At 47.3% G+C, this 24,107-nt stretch overlaps 9 protein-coding genes across 9 annotated transcripts; 6 read left to right on the forward strand and 3 right to left on the reverse strand.

Annotated features, from left to right (window-relative positions):
- Positions 1-2,298: 2,298 nt before the first annotated feature.
- On the forward strand, positions 2,299-4,681 carry N7516_010537 (beta-glucosidase; the record flags this gene model as incomplete). The annotated part of the gene is made up of 4 exons (XM_057223255.1): positions 2,299-2,820; positions 2,874-3,587; positions 3,649-3,803; positions 3,865-4,681. 4 exons carry the CDS (start codon positions 2,299-2,301, stop codon positions 4,679-4,681), a joined length of 2,208 nt encoding a protein of 735 aa, XP_057070476.1.
- A 431-nt stretch (positions 4,682-5,112) lies between these two features.
- N7516_010538 (uncharacterized protein) lies at positions 5,113-5,502 on the forward strand (the record flags this gene model as incomplete). Its single annotated transcript, XM_057223256.1, has 1 exon — positions 5,113-5,502. The coding sequence occupies one exon, from the start codon at positions 5,113-5,115 to the stop codon at positions 5,500-5,502; it is 390 nt and encodes a 129-aa protein (XP_057070477.1).
- Positions 5,503-7,759: 2,257 nt separating this feature from the next.
- On the forward strand, positions 7,760-9,200 carry N7516_010539 (uncharacterized protein; the record flags this gene model as incomplete). Its single annotated transcript, XM_057223257.1, has 3 exons — positions 7,760-7,943; positions 8,001-8,098; positions 8,154-9,200. The coding sequence occupies 3 exons, from the start codon at positions 7,760-7,762 to the stop codon at positions 9,198-9,200; spliced, it is 1,329 nt and encodes a 442-aa protein (XP_057070478.1).
- Positions 9,201-10,074: 874 nt separating this feature from the next.
- Positions 10,075-10,818, forward strand: N7516_010540 (uncharacterized protein; the record flags this gene model as incomplete). Its single annotated transcript, XM_057223258.1, has 1 exon — positions 10,075-10,818. The coding sequence occupies one exon, from the start codon at positions 10,075-10,077 to the stop codon at positions 10,816-10,818; it is 744 nt and encodes a 247-aa protein (XP_057070479.1).
- A 516-nt stretch (positions 10,819-11,334) lies between these two features.
- Positions 11,335-11,652, forward strand: N7516_010541 (uncharacterized protein; the record flags this gene model as incomplete). Its single annotated transcript, XM_057223259.1, has 2 exons — positions 11,335-11,445; positions 11,545-11,652. The coding sequence occupies 2 exons, from the start codon at positions 11,335-11,337 to the stop codon at positions 11,650-11,652; spliced, it is 219 nt and encodes a 72-aa protein (XP_057070480.1).
- A 1,904-nt stretch (positions 11,653-13,556) lies between these two features.
- cpdS (uncharacterized protein) lies at positions 13,557-15,279 on the reverse strand (the record flags this gene model as incomplete). Its single annotated transcript, XM_057223260.1, has 4 exons — positions 13,557-14,380; positions 14,435-14,855; positions 14,904-15,049; positions 15,117-15,279. 4 exons carry the CDS (start codon positions 15,277-15,279, stop codon positions 13,557-13,559), a joined length of 1,554 nt encoding a protein of 517 aa, XP_057070481.1.
- Positions 15,280-17,470: 2,191 nt separating this feature from the next.
- Positions 17,471-18,267, reverse strand: N7516_010543 (uncharacterized protein; the record flags this gene model as incomplete). The annotated part of the gene is made up of 2 exons (XM_057223261.1): positions 17,471-17,590; positions 17,644-18,267. The coding sequence occupies 2 exons, from the start codon at positions 18,265-18,267 to the stop codon at positions 17,471-17,473; spliced, it is 744 nt and encodes a 247-aa protein (XP_057070482.1).
- A 1,502-nt stretch (positions 18,268-19,769) lies between these two features.
- Positions 19,770-20,152, reverse strand: N7516_010544 (uncharacterized protein; the record flags this gene model as incomplete). The annotated part of the gene is made up of 2 exons (XM_057223262.1): positions 19,770-20,029; positions 20,080-20,152. The coding sequence occupies 2 exons, from the start codon at positions 20,150-20,152 to the stop codon at positions 19,770-19,772; spliced, it is 333 nt and encodes a 110-aa protein (XP_057070483.1).
- A 2,213-nt stretch (positions 20,153-22,365) lies between these two features.
- On the forward strand, positions 22,366-23,375 carry N7516_010545 (HVSL domain-containing protein; the record flags this gene model as incomplete). Its single annotated transcript, XM_057223263.1, has 3 exons — positions 22,366-22,612; positions 22,669-22,909; positions 22,961-23,375. The coding sequence occupies 3 exons, from the start codon at positions 22,366-22,368 to the stop codon at positions 23,373-23,375; spliced, it is 903 nt and encodes a 300-aa protein (XP_057070484.1).
- Positions 23,376-24,107: the final 732 nt, after the last annotated feature.

The raw sequence follows: 24,107 nt of genomic DNA on the forward strand, positions 1-24,107 counted from the left end.
GGCTTCCCAAGAACCGGGTCACTTCGAATACAAATGCATTTTGGCCTTCGGATTCCGGAGCACGAGTTCTGACACTTATCGTCCGACATCCGGGACACACTTGAGTGGCATCCTTCTGATTCATAAGACAAGTAAGAGATCTGTGCAGACAGTGGAAAATGGGCTCAGCTTTAACATGAGCATTAGGCGAAGAGAAAGATATTGTATATCGAGCAAAGACGTTTATATCGCCAGCGAAGTCGAGGGATATACGTATCTCGAATCGAGCCTTGTAATCAGATGTGCTAGGCAATGAGCAACAGTGACTTAAATGAGGCCCACCGGTACGGCCAAATGTGAAAGGGCCAATTTTAGTTTGACCTGGCGTAATGGGTGATTTGAGAGATTTTGCAAGATGTTGAATGTATCGAAATGTCAAGGTAGCACACGGACATAGGTCAATGATACCCGCCCAGTCTGCGCAAAATCTGTGTAAAGCTGGCTGCGCTAGTAATTTTTCATGGAATTCCTTTCGTGAGTGGAGCTTCAAACACCTTCCGCAATATGCCCAGTCGTGATTCTCAAGTCGGAGAAGTAGTTGGTTGGGTCGAACCTTACTACTATTCACGCACAGTATAGGGATCCGAAGGCTTAAAAGTCGTGGGAATTGAAATACTTTTTCTTTCAAAATCGTTCCGAATAGGCCGAGAAATCTTTTGCAGCTTAGCGCTAGGCATGCTTTATCGACCGGGGGAAGGTGTTTATAGATATTGTGTAGAGCACTATCTTGTAGAGATAGTATTGTAGGGCCTTTTCTCATGAATCGGGGAAGGATAGATCGAATAGGCCACAGTTTTGTATAGAAAATAGTTCGGACTCTCTGCTTTTCTTTGCTTGATTGTTGCTTCTCGATTTCGTGGTTCTGAGAAGTGACAGGCAGTCGCCGACCATCTCTCCAAAATTCCATCTTCGTTCCAGCTGCCAACAGATGGCGAGATTCCTCATCATCGTCAGTCCTCTGGCCTGCGCGAAACAGTCCACTGAACAATGTTTGGGGCGGCTGCATCTTTAAATCTCAGTACGGATGCTGGTATTCCAAAGTCTCGGACTGAAGATATATATTTTGGAGTCGAGGGAGAAGTTTGACGATCAAATGCCATGGCCATGACGTTATATTTGCGAGGACTTTCAAACCCTCCCACGACCTCCCAAGGTCCGATAGTCCGAGATAACATCATTTGTGATGGTGTCCTATAGCAGGTGTGACAACTCGGAGGGAGGTTTCTCGTGGACTTCCTGATGAAACATGTACCCCTGGCTGTTGATGAAGTCTCTTATAACTTGCTGGTTCATCCCTTCAGAATGTTGAATTTCGGTTTTTGTTTCACACACTCTGTTTTGAACGGTGCATTGCGCTTTAGCGATCATACCCAAAGGCCGCACCAGTATGTACTTAGGTAGCCTATGGGACCAGCATCAGACTGATCCGTATAGGTAGCGCAATAAGTAGCGCAACATGCTGTCATCATAAAGCAGGGGGATAAGACCAGGCATATGACCGTATATTTATAAAATGCATGTTACTGCGTAAGCTAACCTGGTCCGAATTGAAAGAAAGCCGGAAAACCAGAATTTGATGCCTGAGGTGTCAATATTTCGCCTTAGGCAGCAAGGCATCGAAGGGTTCTTTCCGTCTCCTTGTTTTATCCTTCTCATCCCTATCGACCTTAATACAAACCCTGATTTGTTCTCTTGGCTCGATTTCCAAGCTCCGGTGATTTGACCAAAAGATGTTGAATGGTCCAAGGAGCTACTATCCCGCCCGTCCCGCCCGTATTTCATACAGAGTACACGGGGGCCCCGTCCCCGCATCTCGCAACCCGCAGCGACGGATTGGTGTTAACGGACATTTCCCCAGACAGCTCAGATCTGCGGAAGAAAGCTCTCAAATTACCTGCCAAGTCTGGCTGTCGTTAAATGAACAAGTTTAGGCTATACTCCAGAATAGCCAGCTTGTTTTCTTTTCACATTCCATGTCTCCCTCGCCAATCAAAGGGAGGTTCACCGATAGTCCGAGGCCTTTGGTGTACCATCTTTGTTCACATGCATGTTTCACTGTGACGATACAATACCCGTGATGTCTTGGCCATGCGAAAACCCCTTCATTCTGGTCATGGGGTGTACCTTGGCCAGCCTCCGGGACCAGGGGGAAATTTCAGGCACTGGGAATTTAAGCCCAAATATTCTATGCGGGGTTTTATAAAGAGTACGCCTGCGCCGCCAGACGAGGGGAAAGTCTGTCAAGCGACAAAGGGCATTATGCAGAACCTTCTCCTCTCTACCCTGGCATTCAGTGTCGCCGCTGATGCCTATGGCTTAGGAGCTGCCGGCTGGGATGCGGCATACTCAAAGGCTCAGGCAGCCCTTCTTAAGCTAAATCAGACCGAAAAAGTCGGCATCGCCACTGGTGTCGGTTGGGAGGGAGGGCCCTGTGTGGGAAACACCCATGCCGCCAGCTCAATTGACTATCCGTCCTTATGTCTACAGGATTCGCCCTTGGGAATTCGCTTTGCCAATCCTGTCACAGCGTTCCCTGCGGGGATCAACGCTGGAGCGACTTGGGATCGCAGTCTCTTGTACGCGCGCGGTGCTGCAATGGGCGAGGAAGCCAAAGGTCTGGGCATCCACGTCCAACTAGGACCAGTCGCTGGACCTCTAGGCAAGAATCCCGATGGCGGTAGAAATTGGGAAGGGTTCTCGGTCGATCCATATCTAAGTGGCGTTGCTATGGAAGAGACAATCCAGGGGATGCAGGATTCAGGCGTCCAGGCCTGCGCCAAGGTACGCTGGCCTCTACTCCGCTGACCCTCCCGTCCGTTCTGACCATGTTGAAGCACTGGCTGGGGAACGAGCAAGAGCACAACCGCGAAACCATGAGCTCTAACATCGGCGACCGCGCGACGCATGAGCTATATGTATGGCCGTTCATGAATGCAGTCAGGGCCAATGTCGCATCTGTCATGTGCTCCTATAACAAATTGAACGAGACCTGGGCCTGTGAGAGTGACGCCTTGAACGATCTGATGAAGAATGAGCTAGGTTTTCCCGGCTACATTATGACCGACTGGAATGCGCAGCACACTGGTGTCAACAGTGCTTTGGCTGGACTCGACATGACGATGCCCGGCAGTGACTTCAACAAGCCGCCCGGCAGCATATTCTGGGGACCGAATCTCGTGCAGGCTGTTGCTAATGGCTCTGTGCCCCAAGCGCGTCTAGATGATATGGCAACACGTATCCTAGCAGCCTGGTATCTTCTTGATCAGGATCAAGGGTATCCTGAGGTGACGTTCAGCTCTTGGAATGGCGGCAAAGCTACTGTTGACGTCACGGGAGACCATGCGACTGTAGTCCGCACCGTTGCCCGTGATTCAATTGTCCTATTGAAGAACCAGGAACATGTTTTGCCTCTCCGGCAACCCAAGAGCCTGGCCATCATCGGGCAGGATGCTATCGTCGACCCCGCTGGTCCCAATGCATGTGCAGATCGCGGCTGCAACAACGGCACGCTAGCTATGGGGTGGGGAAGCGGCACATCCGAGTTCCCTGTAAGCAAGCTAATTCCAGCAGATCAACGGCAAACCTGATGAACTTACAATCCCGCTCTAGTACCTCATTGGACCCCTTGATGCAATCCAAGTCCAGGCCAAAAAGGATGGTACGAAAATTATCGAGAGTACGACCGACAGCACTACAGCTGCGGCTTCTGCTGCCGCAGCTGCCGAGACTGCCGTGGTCTTCATTAATGCAGACAGCGGCGAAGGGTCAGTCAAACTTGCATCACCACATCTATAATATATTTGGAACCACTAACACCCCGCCCAGTTATATTACAGTGGAGGGCAACGTTGGCGACAGGAACAATCTCGACCCCTGGCACAACGGAAACGAGCTAGTCAAGTCCGTCGCGGCAGTGAACAAGAATGTCGTCGTAGTCGTCCACAGCGTGGGGCCGGTTATCCTGGAGACCATCCTAGCGCAGCCCTCCGTGAAGGCAATTGTATGGGCCGGGTTACCAGGGCAGGAAAGCGGAAATTCCCTGGTTGATGTGCTGTATGGCAGCACCTCTCCAAGCGGAAAGCTGCCTTACACGATCGCCAAGCAGTTTTCAGACTACGGGGCTGGCTGGAATAGTGCGCTAGACGACAATTTCGTGGAAGACTTGTTCGTTGATTACCGCCACTTCGACAAGAACGGTATCGCCCCGCGCTACGAGTTTGGTTATGGCTTGTCGTATACGACCTTCGACTACATTGGACTTGTCGTTGGCATCTCTGCCACAGCTGGAGCATCAAATGGACGCATTGTCCCTGGCGGAGCGGAGGATCTTTTCGAGTCGGTCGGAACTGTCTCAGTCACTGTCCAGAACACTGGCGACGCAGCTGGTGCTGAGGTTGCTCAGCTCTATCTTGGTCTTCCGGAGTCTGCTCCAAGTACTCCACCCAAGCAGCTGCGAGGGTTCCAGAAGTTGAATCTCCAGCCGGGAGAGTCGGGGACGGCTTCTTTTGAGCTCACCCGGCGTGACTTGAGCTATTGGGATGTTCAGACGCAGAAGTGGGTTTTGCCTAGTGGTACCTTCACTGTCTATGTTGGAGCGTCTAGTCGGGATATTCGTGGGGACAGACAGTTTACTGTCGGTTAGTAGGATACCCCCTATCCTTTGACCTGTACATATCTCTTGCTCGGAAACAAGTTATCTCAAGATGAAACCTTGGCACTAAGAATGTGGAAAGTGAACTCTCTTTGTTGGGATTCATATGTCTTTGATCGTAAGACACAGTGCCGTCGGGTTGTTGTCACTCAACAGAAGAGCCGGGAAGACAACAAAGAAATAAGAACGGTGAGCTTTGTAACTGCTATTCCTTTCACTGTCAATGACCATAGTATCCAACACTTCCTTCAATATATTGAAGCCAATATGCATAAATAGCCCCTCGCCAGTCCTTCTCGAAGTTGCAAACCATCATTAACATCCGATCGTCCTCAAAAGACTATATATTATATCTATCATATACAAATCTACCTCTCCCACGTCATCTCAAAGATACATTATTCCATTACTCTCCGAAAACAATGGCTTGGTGGGACAGCTCTTCACCCAACTGGCTCGAAAATCTCGAGCCAATCTTCACACAGGAGATCAATGGATTCCGAGAAGAACTCGTCTACCAGATTGACATTCTAGTCAATCACCCGGGACACCAACATATCGTCAGCCAGAGACTTGCCACGACTTCTCGATCCTTGCCCAAGATTAAGATGCTAGGCTCGGATATCTCGGTGTATTTCCCGAATGATCCATTGATCACTGGGAGACGTCCTGGTTATTTCCAGACTACTCTCCCTCGAGTCTGCGATTTCATTGAGAAGACTTTGATGGACCTGAGTAAGACTCTGATCCATGACCCGCACAGTGCGGCGTCTGTTGCTTGGCAGTTGCAGGATATGTTGGATGGTATGTAGGTTTGAGTATTCGGTTCGGGTTCATAGATTTCTTTAAAATGTGTCTATAGTGGAATTGGGGTTATTTATTTGTGTTTAAGAACTAGAACGAAAATATAATCTCACTAAAACAGCAACTGAGGGGGTTAAATTTGTGATTTGTAAAAATAAATTTCTTTCAATAAAAAAGCAATGGAAGTAACCGATCATTTGATGCCAAAGATCGAAACTAGTTCAGGGTTGAGGGACGTCACTTGCTCTCCACCTAGTTCGAGAATGGCCTCGAAGTCGACAAGCGTCACCTTCCCACTCGTACGATCGTAGAGAATGTTGTGTTTTCCCGAATCTACCTGCCGAATGGAGATTGACCTGAGGGTTGGAAGTAAGATACTATTGGGACAGTGGTCTAACCCAATTAAGTAAGGGCTGTTTTGGCACCCATTTTTCAGCCTAAGTGTTATTTATTATGGTATCGCCATAGTAAAATACACAGCCCCTGAACCACCCCAGCCACATAGTACTACTTTATGCACCATAATAATGCCACCATTATATCACGTGATCATGCATAATGATGCCACCGATAAATAACGTTTGTCTATACTGATGCCACCATTATACCACGTGATCGTGCTTGCTTTATATCACGTGATATAATGGTGGCTTCATTATCTGAAGGGCAAGCATGATTACGTGATATAAAGCAATTATAATCACGTGATATAATGGTGGCATCATTATGGTGCATAAAGTAGTACTATGTGGCTGGGGTGGTTCAGGGGCTGTGTATCTTACTATGGCGATACCATAATAAATAACACTTAGGCTGAAAAATGGGTGCCAAAACAGCCCTTACTTAATTGGGTTAGACCACTGTCCCAATAGTATCTTACTTACTGTCTACTTCGATTCAACGTTCCCCTAGTCATCTCCCGGCTTGACTTCTTGTGATTTCTAGACGGAACCCGCAGCGTGTTTCCACAATTTGGTTTGGGCTTTTCGGGGCATTCAATCACCTTTCAAGCTTGGAATGATAGGTTGTAACCATGTGCAAGGAGGCTAGGAGCCAAAAGCCCTTAAGCTGATTTGACGCATTATTTTCATTTTCAAATTAGCTTAGGGCTATTCTATTTTACGGGTCTCATGGGAAGTGAACTCAGGAAACATGTATAGCCCCATGTGTTGGGATCGGTGTCTATGTGACAGGACTGCCAGCTACAGATAGTCTCCTCTCCCTCTTCTTCTTTTCCCCTCCCTCAACAGTCAGCAGTTAGCACTTCCGAATACAGTTGCATTGCTCTCTCTCTTTTCCAGGCTTCCTATCACCATGTTAAATACCACATGTCGTTAGAATCCTGCACCGGCCAAATCTGGTCTCAAGATCACCTTGAGTATGACGACGGCGAACTTGAGCAATACAAGATTTGCCACGGGCCATAGGAAGGGCTCATAGACATCGTATCTTGGCATGCTGTTATCTATACATCTTGCGTGCTATGTCACATCCAAGACGAGATGATTGGCGCTTGTATAGCCCCTTGATTACAATCACAAAGCCTCCTGGCTCATGCTCAGTCTAACGTGGCACTACGCGGAGTTGTACCGAACAAGGGGCTGTTTAGTGATCTGCAGTTCGGAGCTTTATGGGTTATATCATAGGACATACATTGGCACAAGTCTCCGACGTTTTTATCTTCATTTGTCGATGATCATACTGTACATTCCAATCCCTTCACGCGTCCGTCCCTAGCCGTTATTTATGCTACAACTCTCCGTCGCAGGCCGGGGGAAGCTCTCTATTCCCCACGTAAAGCACGTCAGTTTCGGCATTTTAAAAAAACGTTGTTTTCTTTGAAGTTTCAACGCAGGGGCTCAATATCATACCCCAGCACAACACATTGGTCACAGTGCTCTGATGAACTTACATATACATTAGATCAGAGACATCAGATTCCCGGCCTGATTGCAAAATCGGCGATCTGATTGCTCTTCAGCTACCTCCCATGTTCGAGGTAGATACACAAATGTATAATATGCCGCTCGGCCGTTGAGGTTGCATGCCAGCCTTAATGTCTACGTAGGAAAATTCCTTCCAACACCCGCCTGATCTCCACCAAGAGTTCTTCCCATCCCTTCGAACGCTAGACCTCCTTGATGAAATAATGTGACCTTATTGCTTAATATAGATGCAGTTAAAATGGGCACATTCACCGTTAGGACTTGGTTTTGTCTTTAACGTCCCTCTCTAGCCTGACCATCTGAATTCAACATCACCAATATGGACAGAAGACGCCCTTCTCACAGTGGCTCACTACCTCATAGTGAAGCTCAGATACGCTTGTGCCCGGAAAAGTTCGATGAATCGTCCGCCGATGATGGACCGAAATTAGCACCCGTCGACGGCGGATTCCAGGCATGGATGTTTCTGGCAGCTTGTGTTATGATCGAGGCTTTGATATGGGGTGAGTCTGCTCGTGTGACTACAGGCTACGAGATGACAGTCTACTAACTATGACCAGGATTTGCTTTTTCATTCGGAGTCTTCCAGAAATACTACCGTGACCATGAAGCCTTCCAGGACTCTAGCATGGTAGCGGTTATCGGAACATGTGCCACAGTGAGAAGACCAAATTTGCTTCCAACGGTCTATTTCTTTCTAACACCATCCACAGGGAATATCCTATTTGAGCTGTCCACTGATCATTATTGCTATGATCCTCCTTCCTCGATGGGGCCGCTGGTTCTCATCAGTAGGACTGACCATAATGTGTCTTTCCCTGGCCTTGGGCTCATTTTCCACCAATGTTACTCACCTCGTGCTTTCCCAAGGAGTCGGCTTTGGAATCGGTGGATGTATAGCGTACAGCCCATCCATCCTGTACATGGACGAGTGGTTCGTCAACCGACGAGGACTCGCCTTCGGCATAACCTGGGCCGGATCAGGGGTATCCGGGATAATATTCCCAATTGGCCTCGAGAAGCTATTGGGTCAGTACGGATTCGAAACTACTCTCCGGGTCATTTCCGTGATAGTATTCCTTCTCGCCGCACCATTCATATACTTCCACCGACCACGCCTCCCGGTTAGAAGAGCAGTCGACTATCAGCGACTGAACTTCCGCTTCCTTGCAACCAGGATATTTTGCTTCTATCAACTCGGCAACATAATAGAGGCGCTGGGGTTCTTCTTACCCGGCATTTATTTACCGAGCTACGCCCGCAGCATTGGCGCTACGGATTTCCTCTCCTCGTTGACCGTTACGCTGTTGAATCTGGCGTCGGTTTTCGGCAGCGTTACCATGGGCCATCTGACAGATCGATACCATGTCATCACCTGCATTACAATCTCAACCGTCGGTAGTACATTGTCTGTGTTTTTCCTCTGGGGATTCTCGACAAGCTTGCCCACATTGCTTGTCTTTTCTATCGCGTACGGATTATTCGCTGGGTGTTACTCCGCGACGTGGGCGGGAATGACTCACGACGTCCGACGAGTCGATCCGTCTGCTGATGCAACTATCATCTTCGGGGTTATTGCCTTTGGCCGTGGAGTTGGAAACGTCGTTAGCGGTCCGTTAAGTGAGGCTATACTTGGTCCATTGACGGGATCTGCGGTAGCGGGATATGGTGGTGGATATGGGCTTATCATCTTGTGTACGGGGCTTAGTTGCTTGTTGAGCGGAGTATGTATAGTCGCGCATTATATGAAATGGATATAGGCGAGTCTCGTTGCACATTTATGCTGATGATTAACGTGTGCTTTTTTGGTGGGATAATGGAGGGTTGGAATCGCTACATAGGCTACTTTTACAAATTGATATACTTCACGGTCAACTAATTATTTCTTTTCCCTTCGCGTAGACTCCATCTATATCCAGGATTACTTGCAAATTACTTAACCTGTGGTTTAATAATAGAGAGACTCATAATAAATCCCATCATTTGCTTTAAAAGTTAAATTTTGATATTTGATCCGCCAGCATCCGAGTGCGTGGAGATATATTATTCTACTACTATCACCACTTTTACATTTCCCTTCAAAGATTCATAGACAATGAGTAGTAGTATTTTCTAAACTCAGAAGCCCGTGAAAAGTAATATTGTAACAATCTAATTACTATGCAACGTTTAATAAAGTCTTCACATCCAAGACGCCATGATCCCAAGTCGTTGGGGTATACCGGGTCTCCCGAGGATCCGGAACCCACTTAATAAGATCGTTGAATCTTCGAGGCTTTAACCTCGACAGAGTTTTATATCAAGTTTATAGTCACCTCGGACTTGGAGTGCTAAGTGGTCGACGTCATTCCACTAGAACATGCCAATATCGATTCAACGACACCCCACGCTCAAAGGTTTATATTGTGGTCCATGACGCCAATGTAGAGGACACTACCGGTTATTTACAAAGTCTACCTAGTATAACGTATTCGAAGCCTACCGCATGCGTCGCTGGGGTGATGATGACTCGAGATGGGTCTATGGGTTTAAAAGGTATTTAACTACCTGTAGCCGTAGCATTTCTTCTGTATCTTAAGAAAATCTCCCTCAACTCTCCTAGACGATACCTCTTCCAAGATAAATCCAAGAGCTATGCGTTTCAACATCGTCAGCCTCCTCCTGGCCGGAGTCACAGCCACCTCCGCTGCCACCACCACCTCCGCAGCAAGCTCAGCCTCAACCTGCTCACCCTCATCCTCTGATACCAAGGTCCTCCAATTCGCCCTGGGAGTCTCCGACTTCATCGGCGGCTTCTACAACTCCACCGTGAACAGCACCTTCGGAAACTCCAACAACGCCACCCTCCAAGCGTACCAGAGGACCCTCTTCGGCCTCCAGAAGGACAACACTCTCTCCAGCGCCGCCATTGAGAAGGTCGGCGCCAAGGCCTCCGGCTTCTCCAAGCCCACCTGCGACTACACCTACCCCGAGGTCAGCAGCACCCAGTCCTGGGCACAATGGGCCTACCGCTTCGAGGATACCGTCACCGGTGCCTTCATCGGTCTCGCCGGCTACTCCGAGTCCCCCCAGGTCTCTTTCCTCTTGGCCCGTCTGGCTGCCGAGCACAGCGCCCACGCTGCCTTGATCGGTAGCCGCGTGAACTCCACCTACTTTGCCGCCAACTCTTCTTCGCTTGTGGCTGCCTACGGCCCTGCCCAGATCCTGTCCACCCGCAACCAGACTGGTAGCCTCGGCGAGTACCTCGGTGGATGTCTCACTGCCCCCACTAGCCCTTGTGGCATCTGGAAGATTGGCCCCTTGGCTGCTACTCCATCCTCTTCCGGCGTGGCTAGCAGCACCGGCTTGGCTACTTCTGCTGCTGCCAAGAGGAACTAAGATGTCAGTCGTCGAATGAAGAAATAACTAGCCTCTGGTTTGAGGGACTGTTTCGAAATATACGATTATGGATTAATTTTGGTCTGAGAGACGGAATGTCTCTGTTAGACAGAGCAGAATTGGAATATATGAGATAATTAATGGATTAATTGGGGAATGTGTTATGATACTTGACCTTTCTATACATTTCATTGTAATTGAATTCATAGAGATACCTCAGGGGGTTAGTCGAGGTAGACTATCAATCATTTTGATGTTGACGAGTATAAAATTGGGTAACGTAGGGAAGGTGCGAAGGAAGGTCAAGGAAGACCAGGGAAGGTGCGATTCTGCCAGCTGCTCATTGTGTTGACATCCACGCGTGGGGACTCTTCTCCTTCGTAAACCCACCGTGACTCCGTCCACAGCCCCTACGCCATGCCTTAACCTTTTCTTTCTTCTTGCTGCTCTCGTCTGGCTCATGAGATATTCTCTAATGTCTTCGTCGACACATTCCAGGGCAACCTAGAGGAAGATATGCCTCTAAACCTCCAGACCACAGTCCCCTGGACGTCGCTTGTCTATAAGCGTGATCCAGCTGGGGAATCTAGGACTTCTATTGGCATCACTACCCCACAGAGGGCAGCAGTGAGCATATCCTTCCCCCCAAAACATTTGGATCACGCTAATAGCGTACAGCGTCACAGCTCATATTGGGACCATCGAAGCGCTAGCTTCTACCAATAGAATCTAGAGCATATCCTTGGGGCCCAACAAGAGATTTCCAACCAAAGAGCCTGCGAAGCCTGCGAAGGACACCCGGAAGACACCCAGAAGACACCTTACGAGAGTTGATCATTAGCACATCCAGAAAATTATCTGTGATGGCTCGATCTCGATGACGCGGCAAGAGCGAGTTTCGTTGATGAATTCATCCTACAGCCCCAAAATAGTCGACTCTAATGCAAGAGCCCCTTGCTACCATTCTCGAAACAATATGCTCGCTTTTCCCACATATTTCTTCTGATCTTTCGAATCTCTTTGGAATTTTAGGAAGATTTTCGGGACATTCACTGGTGATAAACGGCAGGGAACGACCTACTTCTGTTGGATAAATGACGTGTTCGATGATATCAAGGATAACAACGGCGCAGCTGAACCCAGAATCGCCCGTTTCGTGACCTGTTTTCAGGATCGTGAACACGGCGTCCCACAACGCCAAGACCTGAAAGACCTCGGATATTCCACCCGTTGGGACTCCTGATCTCCTCTGGTCTCATTGTTGTGACTGATTTCGACATACACGTGGCCCTAAACATGTCGCACGGAATCTATATCGCTTGGATCGACGACACCGAAATATCCCTGGTGTCGGTTGGGTCTCGGTGATTTGATCATCGCGACACTCCGAACCATGCTGCTGTTGCCCGGTCATTCGCATTTTCCATTATTCAGGGATACGTGGCTGTAAAACAGCCGTTCGAGTCTCCCTACACAAAGCAAAATCACCCAACACTTCTGGGTGGAGGCTGACCTAGAGAGTCGGACCGTCAAGCTTTCGAAGCTTGACGGGGACACCGACCAAAATATTGCTAGATTGAGACTGGTGAACACAATCCCAATCATCTCTCATTTATCATAGCGAACTTGGACGGCACTTTCCCCAACTGATCAAATTTGTGGAACTACGCGGTTGCCGAATCGAGTGTTGGGGCACGGGAAAGGATGACCTTCACATAACTCCGCATCGTTCTTCGCATGTCCAAACCCATAAACGAGAACCTTGTTTCTTCTGATGTACCTGGAAATCCCAACCGACAGATCACGTTTGTGGAAATACGCGGTTACCGAATGGAGTGTTGGGGCACCGGAAAGGATGACCTTAGCATCCAAGAATCCTCATCCCGGAATTGTGGATTACACACACCATATCGACTGGACGGATTCGATCCCATGAAGCTACCGATGGTCAGATGATCGTCTCGTATCTAAGATATGTCTCCAACCTTGAATTGCAGTCTGATACCCACGTCTCATCCGAATTCCCAAAACGGAAGCTACAAAGTAAGATTATATCTTCCGTTCCTATGACAGAATTATAAGAATCACACGCTAACATATTCTAGTCTCCCTCCATTTATCGAAGGCCGCTTTTCTGACCACAAAGGGGCAGGGGGGGAGAATTGGAAGGAGGAGAAATGGAGAAGACTAGTGCATCCCTCCCAGCCGGATATCCCAGTCATTCGCTGACCCGGATGATAACGGAGCCTGCTCACCGGGAGTCAGATGACAATAGAGCCTGCTCAAAAACCTGATGTGGATGGTTAAAGAGCCTGCTCACCAACTCCACTTCTATGGCATTCTGTTCTACAAGACTCACGTATTCCCCGTATCTGTGGACAGCCTGCCCCAGAAACTACGAAATACAGCCAAGAGTGCACCGCCGGTTATGTTGGAGTGGAGGATTTGGAAAGGTCTGGAAATGTCCGTTGGTGTTCCGGGGAGAATTATACAAAGACCGTGTTTCTTGTCTCGGATTGTGACTTTTTGAGTCTTCTCTGCTAAGTGGTGTGGCCTTGAAATCCCGAAATCGGGTTGCCTTTACACAGGGTGTTCACTCTAATGCTATATGAGATGTTATGTACATTTGTGTCCTCTTTTTATTGAATAAAATCTACCACAGTTTACTATTCAACACCCATCCAAAAGGATACTTGGTTTACATAGGGAATTACAAGATCACAATCCCAGGCTGATATTTACAACCCCGTAAAAGGCCCCTTCTCCTGAAGATTCTCAATCCTCCCAAGCAAGAACTCCAATTGCCTATACCCCGCACCAGGAGCGTACTGCGGGATCTCATGACCAGAATTATAAACCGAGCTGAACGTAAGACCACGCTCCGTATGCGCTGTTCCGAGGATACCAGCCCCGGAATCCGCATTCCATGGTATATGAGTGTGACCATTAGCCAGACGATCGAGAGTAGTGGTATACGGCACGAACAGGGGAGCGACAGGCTGCTTCTGGAACCCCTGCGCACCATTCCAAGTCATGTTCTGGATCGTCGCGAGGGTTCCATTTGCGAAGAGCAAGTAATCAAGCCAGCCATGGCCGATGAGGACGTTATTCGTTGCCTCGATGACGCTGGGGAGTGGGCCGAGGGCACTGGGGGGTGAAAGATCGCCGTTGGGGAAGAGATCCCCGCCGCAGACTTCGTAGTTTGTTGGGGGGACGTTGAGGGCTTTTTGCACGGCGGAGCTGTTGAAGTAGTTGTTTGGTCCGCCGGCTAGCGAGGGGAAACCCATTTCGTCCCAGAGGAAGGGGCAGAAGTCTGTTAGGTGGTACATGTTGAAGCAGGGGTTGATGTAGGTTGCTGCTTTTACGATTTCGTCCCAGACGTCGCAGCCAGGCTCGGATGGGTCTGGTGCGGTTGGGAAATGCTTTGGTGGGGGGTATGTTAGAGCTTCGTTTAGGAATTTGGTGTAGCCGCATTTGTCGGCGCGGTGGTTGATTTCTTTCGTGAAGGTTTCGTTTAGGGCGAAGACGGAGGAGTAGTGGTTTAGTGCTGCAACGGCGGGGGCTATCGGTCATGGTTAGTACGGTAATCCTTTTATCTGATAGAGTAGCAACTCACCATAGATCATAACGGAATCATCGTTAATGGATGGGTCGTTGATCTGGATACCCTTGAGGTTGAAATTCTTGGTGTCCTTGCGCTTCAACATCCCATCCGCCAGATACGGAATGTATTGACCAGCATAACTCTCTCCGGTGAGATAAATCTTGTAGCCCTCCATACTAAATGTTTCAATGAAGCGCTCCCAGAAGTCGTTGAATTGATCTGAGACTTCGAGTTCATTTGTAACATCGGCTGGTCCGGGGGAAAAGCCAGTGGTAGCAGGCTGGTCGATGTAGACCAGATTTGTCAATTTGGTCCATGAGTACGGGTTGCGCACAGGCTCGTAGACTCCAGATTGCCACAGGAAAGGACCATTCTCTTGCAACAGACCGTCCAACGAGCTGCATCCGGGGCCTCCATTCAGCCAGATGGTAATCTTGGAGGAAATTAGATGGAATTCTGCGACAGATTGGAATCAACATACCTCCTTTTCCGCAGCTGGGTTGGTAGATGGGAAGAACCAGAAGAACAAGCTCGATTTTCCATGTGGCGTATTCTCTAAAAGTCCGGCATAGCTTTCGCCGATGTCAAAAGGGACTTGAGGGAAGTGAGTACCATTCACTTGGAATTCTAGAAGAAGTGGAATTGTAAGTTGACTGTCCTAGATTCTACGAATCACACAAAGTTGCACACTTACTTTGCGTCTTCTCGTTCAGATACTTATGCTCAGCCGGGGAAGCGGAGACCTCCCTTTTCCGCAGATCATTCGCAGGCTGTCTGAAAGACTGAGCCTTGCGGTGCGGGTTTTGCAATGCCGCGACCGCAGCCACCAAGGAGATAAGGGGTGCCAAAACCAACATTGTGGGATAATCCTCCGCGAGCTTGAAGAACCAAACTTGGAGTAGAGGAGCAGGAACACCTGCTTTTATAATCCCATTGTCTTTCAATTGTCTTTCGGCGAGGCGTGCTAGTCCGAGCGATCTGCGCTCCAAGCGGATATTAAGATATTAACGCACTACCAAGCTTTGCCAATAGAGGTCGTGACTAGTTGGGGGCGACCCACTATGAAGCAGGCATTGGTTGCCAGCAAGCGTGATCTGCAAGTGATTGCAACGTCGTCAGGAACAATCGGCATGACGAGTTGATTGTCCATCATTTTGCTCCGACGGAGTCCGTTATCCAGCACATGATGCACCCGTAGCGTCGGACGTGTGTCCATTTGAAGAGATATCAGTGCATGTGACTGCTATGTTTATTGAATCGGTAGGCTCACGGTGGGGCAAGACTTTGAAATTGATTATGTTCCTTTTAGTGAATGAATTTAGTGCTATTAAACGATGCGCCATGTTAATCCTGCTGTCTGTACTTCGTACCTGCAGGAATATCTTAACTCGGATCAAATCAATGTGATACTACCCGAGCAAGGTGCACCAAGTCAGTCAAGACATACCTTGAAGAGATCTAAGATGTAGGTGATGGCGTCATCGACGTGTGTTCCCGAGGTCCCATCGCATGAATAATGGGCACTGTTGGATGTTTAGTGGTCTTCAAGGGTCTCGCTCAGGTGATAATTGAAAATGAGTATGTGGAATTGAATCAATATGATAACTCTGGCGAGGAAATATGGTCAAAGGATGGCTACATGTATAGGGAAACCTTGCAAGGCTGAAAAGACCCGGTCCTGACAGAGATGCCTCAGGCACCCATGCATGCAACCCATCACACGTGCTGATCCAAGTTGTGCATATAACACACGATATCCCCAATACGAATAAGATTGGAGCTCACTATAAAAAGATGAAGATATGGTCGAAAATAAGAGGACCAATGTAAAATCCACAAGTTGATTTCGCAGTCAATCATCTTGCCCCTTGCTGAGAGGTCACGTGACCTACACGATGTATTCCAGTGCTACAACAGACAAGTTCTTCACTCCTCCATGTCCTTGATATATCTGGATACTATAGATTCTACTATTAGGTAGTCTTCTAGATCTAGATCTTGCTATCAACCTGAACAACTGAACTTTCTTCACGATAAACGATAGCTAATATATTCGACCCCGCATATTTATCACACCGCATCAACCTCGTAAGCCACGCAGCTATACGTCAACTCACCTTCATGCCCAAAGCGTTTGCTGCGCCCGACCTGCCCCATAGCCACCATAGTCTTTTCGGTGGGCTTTCCAAAAGGCATACACATTGCATTGCCAAGGATGAAAGACGCGTGGAAAAGGCTAGCATCTAAGTTTTCGCGATGCAGATTATTGCATATTATTATTGCGGGGTGATGGCAGTGGGATCCAAGTGTTTTTTCTTAGTATATACGCGGAGCAGAGAGACCTACATAATTACCTCTTTTGGAAATAGGTCTGCCTGGAACACATGATTACGCGTTAATCATATCGATGCTACGATGAGGTAGCGAATCCATTCCACAGCTATTTTCGAGATCGGAACCCCAGGCTGTCATCATTATCGTCTGGGGATGGAGTGGAGAACTCGTGATTTACATCTCCATCTGCGAGGGGGCGGATACGGCGTGAGGCCGAGCGGCACTGTGTAACAGGTGACATTCCTCGATCGGCAGTGGGGGTGGATACGGTGGTGTTGATGTAGATAAAACTACAGTATACATTCACTATGTGTGGTAAAAAGAATAATAGACGGAGCTCAATCATATATAACTATATAGTTATACAAGTGGAAGGTGGAATCATTTATATTAAAGTTCAAAGCAGCAAGGCTGAGTTGACTAGTCACACCAACACGAACACGAGGGGAAAATGGAAAATGGCCTTGGCCTCTCATTTGTCAAAGTACATACATGATTTATCGATATACAGGATAAATTAATATAACCATAAACTCCCGAATACAAAAGGGTTAACACATGACCGATTCCATATCCCAAAATCCCAAAATTGAAACCCAACCAAAACCCAAACCCCGAATCCCAAATAGTCCAGGCTATCCAGCCATCAATTCTGTAGTAATCATCAAGTAGTCTTTCGTCAGGGTCGTGAAGTTGTCAAAGTTGGAGACCCATTTAATGAGTGTTGCGTCGTTTCTTGAGTCGCAGATTGATTTTCTTCCGTAGTTCAGAGAACGGGTTCACCAGGGGACGTTGGTAGAATGGATCGTTCTTGAAGTCCTCATCGGTGAATTTCTGGAACCGAGTCAGTAATGAAGACATAACAATATTGGGAGAGAAAGACATACCGTGCCAGGCAGACGCATGAAGTTACCAGCAAAGTCGTTCATCATATTCGAGCCTTCCTCGTAAGAGTACTCCTGGCCGTTGCGATCCATGGTTCCAGGTGGATAAAAGGCAACGCCATCGAGTGGGCGGTGACTGTTTAAGGCGTCGGCGATCTTGTGGTGGGGAGTCGCCCGGAGAGCCTCGGCATTTGACTCTTTGACAGCTTCCAGCGGGCTGGACTTCGCAAAGCGGTTGCGTTCAGGGCGGGCTGCGTCGTACGGGCCCTCGTGATGATAGGAGAAATTGGTGGCATTGTCCAACCTGTCGATGATGTCGGGTTGCACACGCTGTGAGTGGCGGGAGTACTTGTTGCTGCGGCGATAATGGGGAGCAGAGTGCTCGCGTTTGCGTCTCGGCTCCATCGGATGATGTTCGGGTGCGCCGGAATACCAGATTGAAGGTGTGGAGTTCACAGAGTCAGAACGCGACCGTCGAGAGTAGGAGGGCGCTGGTGAAAGATAGCACGCATACGGGTTGTTGCTGCGCATGCTTGTTCCCACGTTGTGGTATCGATCTTGACTGAGTTGGTTGAAGGGATGATGAGGATGATGTGATGATGCCACGGAGATGCAGTCAACTGCCATTTCCAGATTGTTTGATGGGTTCTTGTATGATGAAAAGGTATCCAGGATGAAAGGCGCCAGGCGCGAGGATTACCCGGTGATATAAGTAAGAAGTACTTTATTTAGAACAGCTGAGGCTGAGTGATGCAGGGTAGCTCGTACAGCAGCTGAGGATGATGAATGTAAGAAAAAAGAAGAGAAATGGATGGAGATGGGTAGATGTAGATGGGAGAATAGTAAGTTACTAGAGACGAGCTTATATCAAAGGGAAGCCGCGGACGTGACGTGATGACTCTCCGACGCTTAATTGATCCTCGGGGCTATAGATTGGTCTAGTACATAGGTAGTCTCTAAAGTGGGCTTAGTAGTTTCATTAGCTTTTCAGTTTACTACCTACTATACCAATTATATCACTTCTAATACAAAATTATGTGGGTCAACATGTTGGACTTACTTCGTGAGGCTGCCGACTCCCAATGGGTAGACGGAGTATACATATTGTACATCCGCATATTACACGCAACCCCCCACTCAACAACTTCATCTACTTTCCCTATTATAGGCAAAGAATAATTCAACTGGATTAGAAATTCTATCTTTTTCTTGAAAATAGATCCCATGATTCACCATACATTAAAGACTAAACCTATGCAAGGCCCATGTTGCATCCCACATCCGAGACTTCCACGCAGACCACATACAGATCGACTCCTATGACGACATCCCTACCTGAACGCCCTGTATATATTTGATTTCTTTCTCTTTTTTTTGTTTTTTAATATTTTATTATCGTCATCCTAACAGTCCAGCCAAGAAGAATCATTTCACTCAATAAGAATTAAAAAACCAGCCGGATATCTGTTCCCGGAGTTCCCGGGCGATGACTCGTTCATGGATTAAGCTTATCCGCTAGGGGGAGTGTGGGATATACCCCTGGCCTGGTCTACAGTAGATCTAGACTGACTCCCCCTTGGCCAATTCCTAAATGTTCTTCTTTGGGTATCTTGTCTTTTCACCGCTTTTTACTCTTCATTGTCCTACATTCTCCCCTTACAAAAATACTACATACATAGCCGTATTTAGTCGCCACAGACGATAATACGAACAAACAAACCAAATGATTGAAAATTAGGGAAGGGTTTGTTCTTCTGTCCATATTTTAACACTCGATACCCTGATAGGAAGGCGATATTACACAGGAAATCCTATCTAGGAGCAATTATGTATATGAATACAATGCAATAACCAAGCCATAGTAACAATGCGAGGGCTTTCAAGAAAAGAATAAAAGAATGTGCATATAGGCACATAACAGACTACAAGGTAGAACTGAAACTTTGATCACTGATTCGTTATACTAAAATATAACTTAAAGAGCGGCGGCAATTTGTGTAAACTCAATAACAGCTCACATCAAACACCAAGAATCAAGTACCGTGCATTCATCCTGACTAGCCTTACCAGCACCGGCAATATCACCCTCGGCTAGTGCTACTTTCCAACCATATCACCTTCTCACCTTCTCAAAGTCCAGAGGGGGTAGGAGTTGGAGTAGTCGGGGGAGTTGGGGAAGGAGATAGGACTGCAGGGTCATTGCCCGAGCATTTTCTAGGTGTGTTTGGAGGGGTGTCGGGAGCTAGAACAAGACCTCTTCCAGGTGTGTTTGGAGGGGTATCGGGAGCTGGAATAAGGGGACGACTAGCAGGTGCGGGAGGGGTTGGAGGGGTTGGAGTAGGATTGGCATCGTCGGCATTAACATCACGAGCTTCAAGGTCTTGGTGGACTTAGTTTGATTATGAAGTATTCTTATTAGCTTAAAGGGAAATTGCGTACGGTTACCCGGAATAGGGGCTGCAATGGCGGTAAGGCTCAGGCCAAGGATCGTGAGAATAATGCTGGGTTTCATCTTTGTTTCGTTGGACTAGTGTTCACTATTCAGAGTTTTATATGAAGTGAAAGGCAGAGACACTGGTGCTCACTGTCTTGATTTGTATTGTTGTCGGGTTTTGATATAAAGTCGTTTAGATTGAATGACCGAAAAAGCTGGATAATGGCATTTATTTATATTCAAACTCCTCTTCGAATTTTACATAAGAAATAGACCTAGACAGTCATAGGGGTGTTTCATCTGTCAAGTCCGATTCTTATTCTGGTCGTTGGTCCGATCGTTTAAAAATGTCGTCCAACCTTTAGGATTAGCATATGACCGGGTATAGGCCTAGGTTATTTTTTGTATTAATAGACGGAATTGGTCTACACTGTCTCACTAAAAATGATGATGTGGGGTTCAATATCAGTCTGTGTTGATAAGCTCTAGTATGTATGTACATCCTTTGTCAAATTCTATTCAAAATGACTCTATCATTATGCCATTTTGCTGGCAAAAAGAGAACAACCGCCAAGGCCAGGATTCGACCTGGATAACTGCTACCCCCGAAGGGCTCCCCTTACGAGGATTGACGTCCGCAGTCGTGCTACCATTGCACCACCTTGGTTGCTCTAGCGCGAGGGGGAGGGGGAATAACTTGAATAACCAAGCGTCGTAATTCAACCTACATCTTCAATAAACAGAAATAAATCCCATAAGGAGAGGATAAATGTAGGTAGTGTGTAGTCTATTAGGTTTCAGTCGCACTGCACGACGTCCAAAAGATCTTCAGTCATTTGATGATGACAGTGATACTCCAAGAGCGACCAGCGTTAACTTAATTAATATCTCTCGGGCGTTGAAGGTAGCACATATATATATCTACGTGTAGATGTCATAAGTTTGAAGTATGTCTATTACTGAGGAATTCCACGTAATAACCTTGCAAGTTGTTACTTGAAGAAGAGAAATTGAGGTCTATCACTATTATCCCTCGACGGGAGGTAGAGCTTATATCGGAATGGGAGAAAGAACGATTTCTTAAGCTAATATGAACAATCGAACAAGGTGTTACTGCTAGTTTTAGCGTGGAAGAGTATATTGGGTATGCCTGTAGCGAGTGTAGTATTGCACTTTTCAACGAACCCCATACCCAGATCTTCTCTTTTCACTTGAACCATCAGAAGCAGAACTAGATGAAAGGGGAAGATGTCAAGTGTGAAGCAGCATTCTGTGGAACAGGTGTAGCAGTTACAGTAAGGGCAACACCGAGGATAGGAAATATATAATTCGGTTTCATGTTTGAACTGACCTAATGTACAACTTGTGTTAGTGCAATCTTAACCTGTCAAGGTATCCTAATAATAACCCTCTTCACGTAAAACTGATCGGATTAAGACTTGACCGCAGTAGACGGATGATTGTCTTGCTTCTCAAGACTAGGAAATTATTAAGTCGTCCCTCTTCCAAGATACTCGGTGTTATTTTGGGCCTCGACTTACGATATACTCGCGCAAAGATTGTGACTGAAATGACAAGTTTGCGGGGTTCTCGCTTCCAGTGTGTTAGTGCGCCTACATCAATTTCATCACACAGGAGTATTGTTTTGATTGAGAATTGTTCGTTCTTGTGGACTAGGGTGCGTAAAATCACCTTCATCGTAGTGGAAACCTGGGATTATGATCACAGTCATGACTGTGCTAATGTAATGATCAGTGACCTTTTCTTGTGCACCGTCACTCGAAGGGTAAGGCAGTTGAGATACGTGATGTCCAAACATTACACTAGCAGTAGTTCTCAGCCCTGTGACCTACTAACACAACGTAGAGAAGTATCATCAAAACATAAAATCCCTTATTTGATCAAAGTAAAGAAAGCACTATATTTATGTTACAATAGCAGGCAATGGGGAGGAGAATAGTAGATGTATTAAAAAAAGATGACAAACCCAGCCTAAGAGTGCGAAACTCTTGTCAGCGACTTGCGGTCCTCGAGGTTCGAACCCTTGACGTGTGTGACCTGAACGGTCCGTCTAGAGTAGGTATGTCGTGGCCGACATCCCAACTAGACCAAGCAGGTTTCTGCGTTGACCACTACCCTGATTTTGATATTTAACCAACACTCAGGCACCAAGGCACCATAACTTTATAGATGAAATTGAACGCGATGATTGGCTCCCGACTTTAGGTTGCCCCACATATAAGAAACCAGACCTCCATCAACACAACAACTCCCCTGTCACATCGGATGAGATGTCTCTAGTACAATATTCTGATTCAGAATCTGACTCAGAATCTACAGCTTCTCTCCCCCCAGCCAAAAAACCTCGCCACAACATCAATCCAGCGTCATCACTGCCGCCCCTACCTGCATCATTCCACAACCTCTATGCCTCGAGCACACGTGTGAGCGTGCAAGATGACCCCAGCCTTCATGGCGGCCGCACGCGCGTGATTCCCCACGTGGAAGGAAACTGGCCAACACATCTTTATCTCGAATGTGAGTGCTGCGCCTTAGTTTCATACGACTGTCGTACAAGGAGCTAACTTTGACAGGGTACCCGAGGAAAGACGAGCTATCGCTCCTTTCAGATGTCATCTCTCAGTGTGGGAATGTGTCAGATGGGAAAGTGCCAGATGAGAAATCGCCCACGGTCCACAGTCTTCTTCATAGCGATCTCGGTGCCCAGTTACCACTCCATATCAGCCTATCTCGGCCGGTGATTCTTCGCACCGAGCAGCGTGTCTTGTTCACCGAGGCGCTTCAAAAGGCTATTCACGACTCACATATTTCATCGTATGTGGCCGACTTGAAAATTTCTGAACTATTGTCTAATGCTCGAACTAGATTTAACGTCCAACCGGATACTTTGTATTGGTCATCTAACTATGAAAAAACACGCTGGTTTCTTGTCTTAGGCGTGCAGAGACCAAGCCGTGATGGTCTGAATCGCCTCTTGAAGCTATCAAATAATACTCTTGCTCGGTTTGGTCAGCCACCACTCTATGCAACAGCCTCGACAAAAGGGAAGGCGAGCAGCGTATCTGTCCGCGATAAGAACAGCAGTTTGAGCGACGAGGATTTCTCGGGGTGCTTCCATATCTCACTTGCTTGGAGGCTGTCAGAGCCTAGTCTCAAGGAACGTGAACGGGTTGCTGGGGTAGATCTGCGCGCTTTGAGGGGAATTGAGGTTGGATTCGATAGCGTCAAAGCAAAGATTGGGAACATTGTCAGTAGTATACCATTAGGAAAAAGCTCATAAAATGGGGGGTTTCTTCCAGTAAATTGCACGCTGTCTCTTGTGGCCATCTTGGCAAAACATCCAAAACTCGAGGTTGACTACCTATTGAACTTGTTCAGTGCTTCAGATCCTTTCATCAATCATCGAAAGCGAAACAAAGTCGTTTTACCTCCCTGCCCCCTGCAGAAATCCATATGAGATCATATAATTAGGAACCGGAACTAGCGACCCAACTCCGACCGATCTACCGAACGCCTGCGATTTAGGGCAGAGATGCAAGCACGACATTCTGCAAGACCATTTTGATAGGCCAGACCTATAAAAATAAGTAAAAATAAGCTCATGGGTTTAAGGTTCCCCTAAAATCTGCACGTGGAAATATTTACCTCTGATCTTTTAACGGTTTTCGAGATTTTCGAGATTTTCAAAATTTTCATCATCCAAGACACCTCTATAGAAAACAAGTCAGGTACGAACGTCTATAATAGGAGGCCGGCATCGGAGCGAAGTTTTCGATTTTCCCCAGTTTTGACCAGCAGATTTGTCCATTTGGACCCAACGAGCCAGTCCTTTTCGGCTTTTCCATTACGTCCCGACGAGATGATTCGTCGTCTCGGTCCGCTGGTCGGCGATCCACATCTGTTTCGGGTGGCGGGTTCTTTATTCTTCAATTTACTCACTTGGTGGGTGCTTTTTTTTTTTCTCGTAGAAGGTTTTTTATAATACTATTCCTTTCGTTAAGATCTCGATCTC

This window comes from Penicillium verrucosum (genome assembly GCF_028828655.1).
Source record: "Penicillium verrucosum strain IBT 35672 chromosome Unknown utg000004l_segment0_segment0, whole genome shotgun sequence".
In the NCBI taxonomy this organism is placed as follows: domain Eukaryota; kingdom Fungi; phylum Ascomycota; class Eurotiomycetes; order Eurotiales; family Aspergillaceae; genus Penicillium; species Penicillium verrucosum.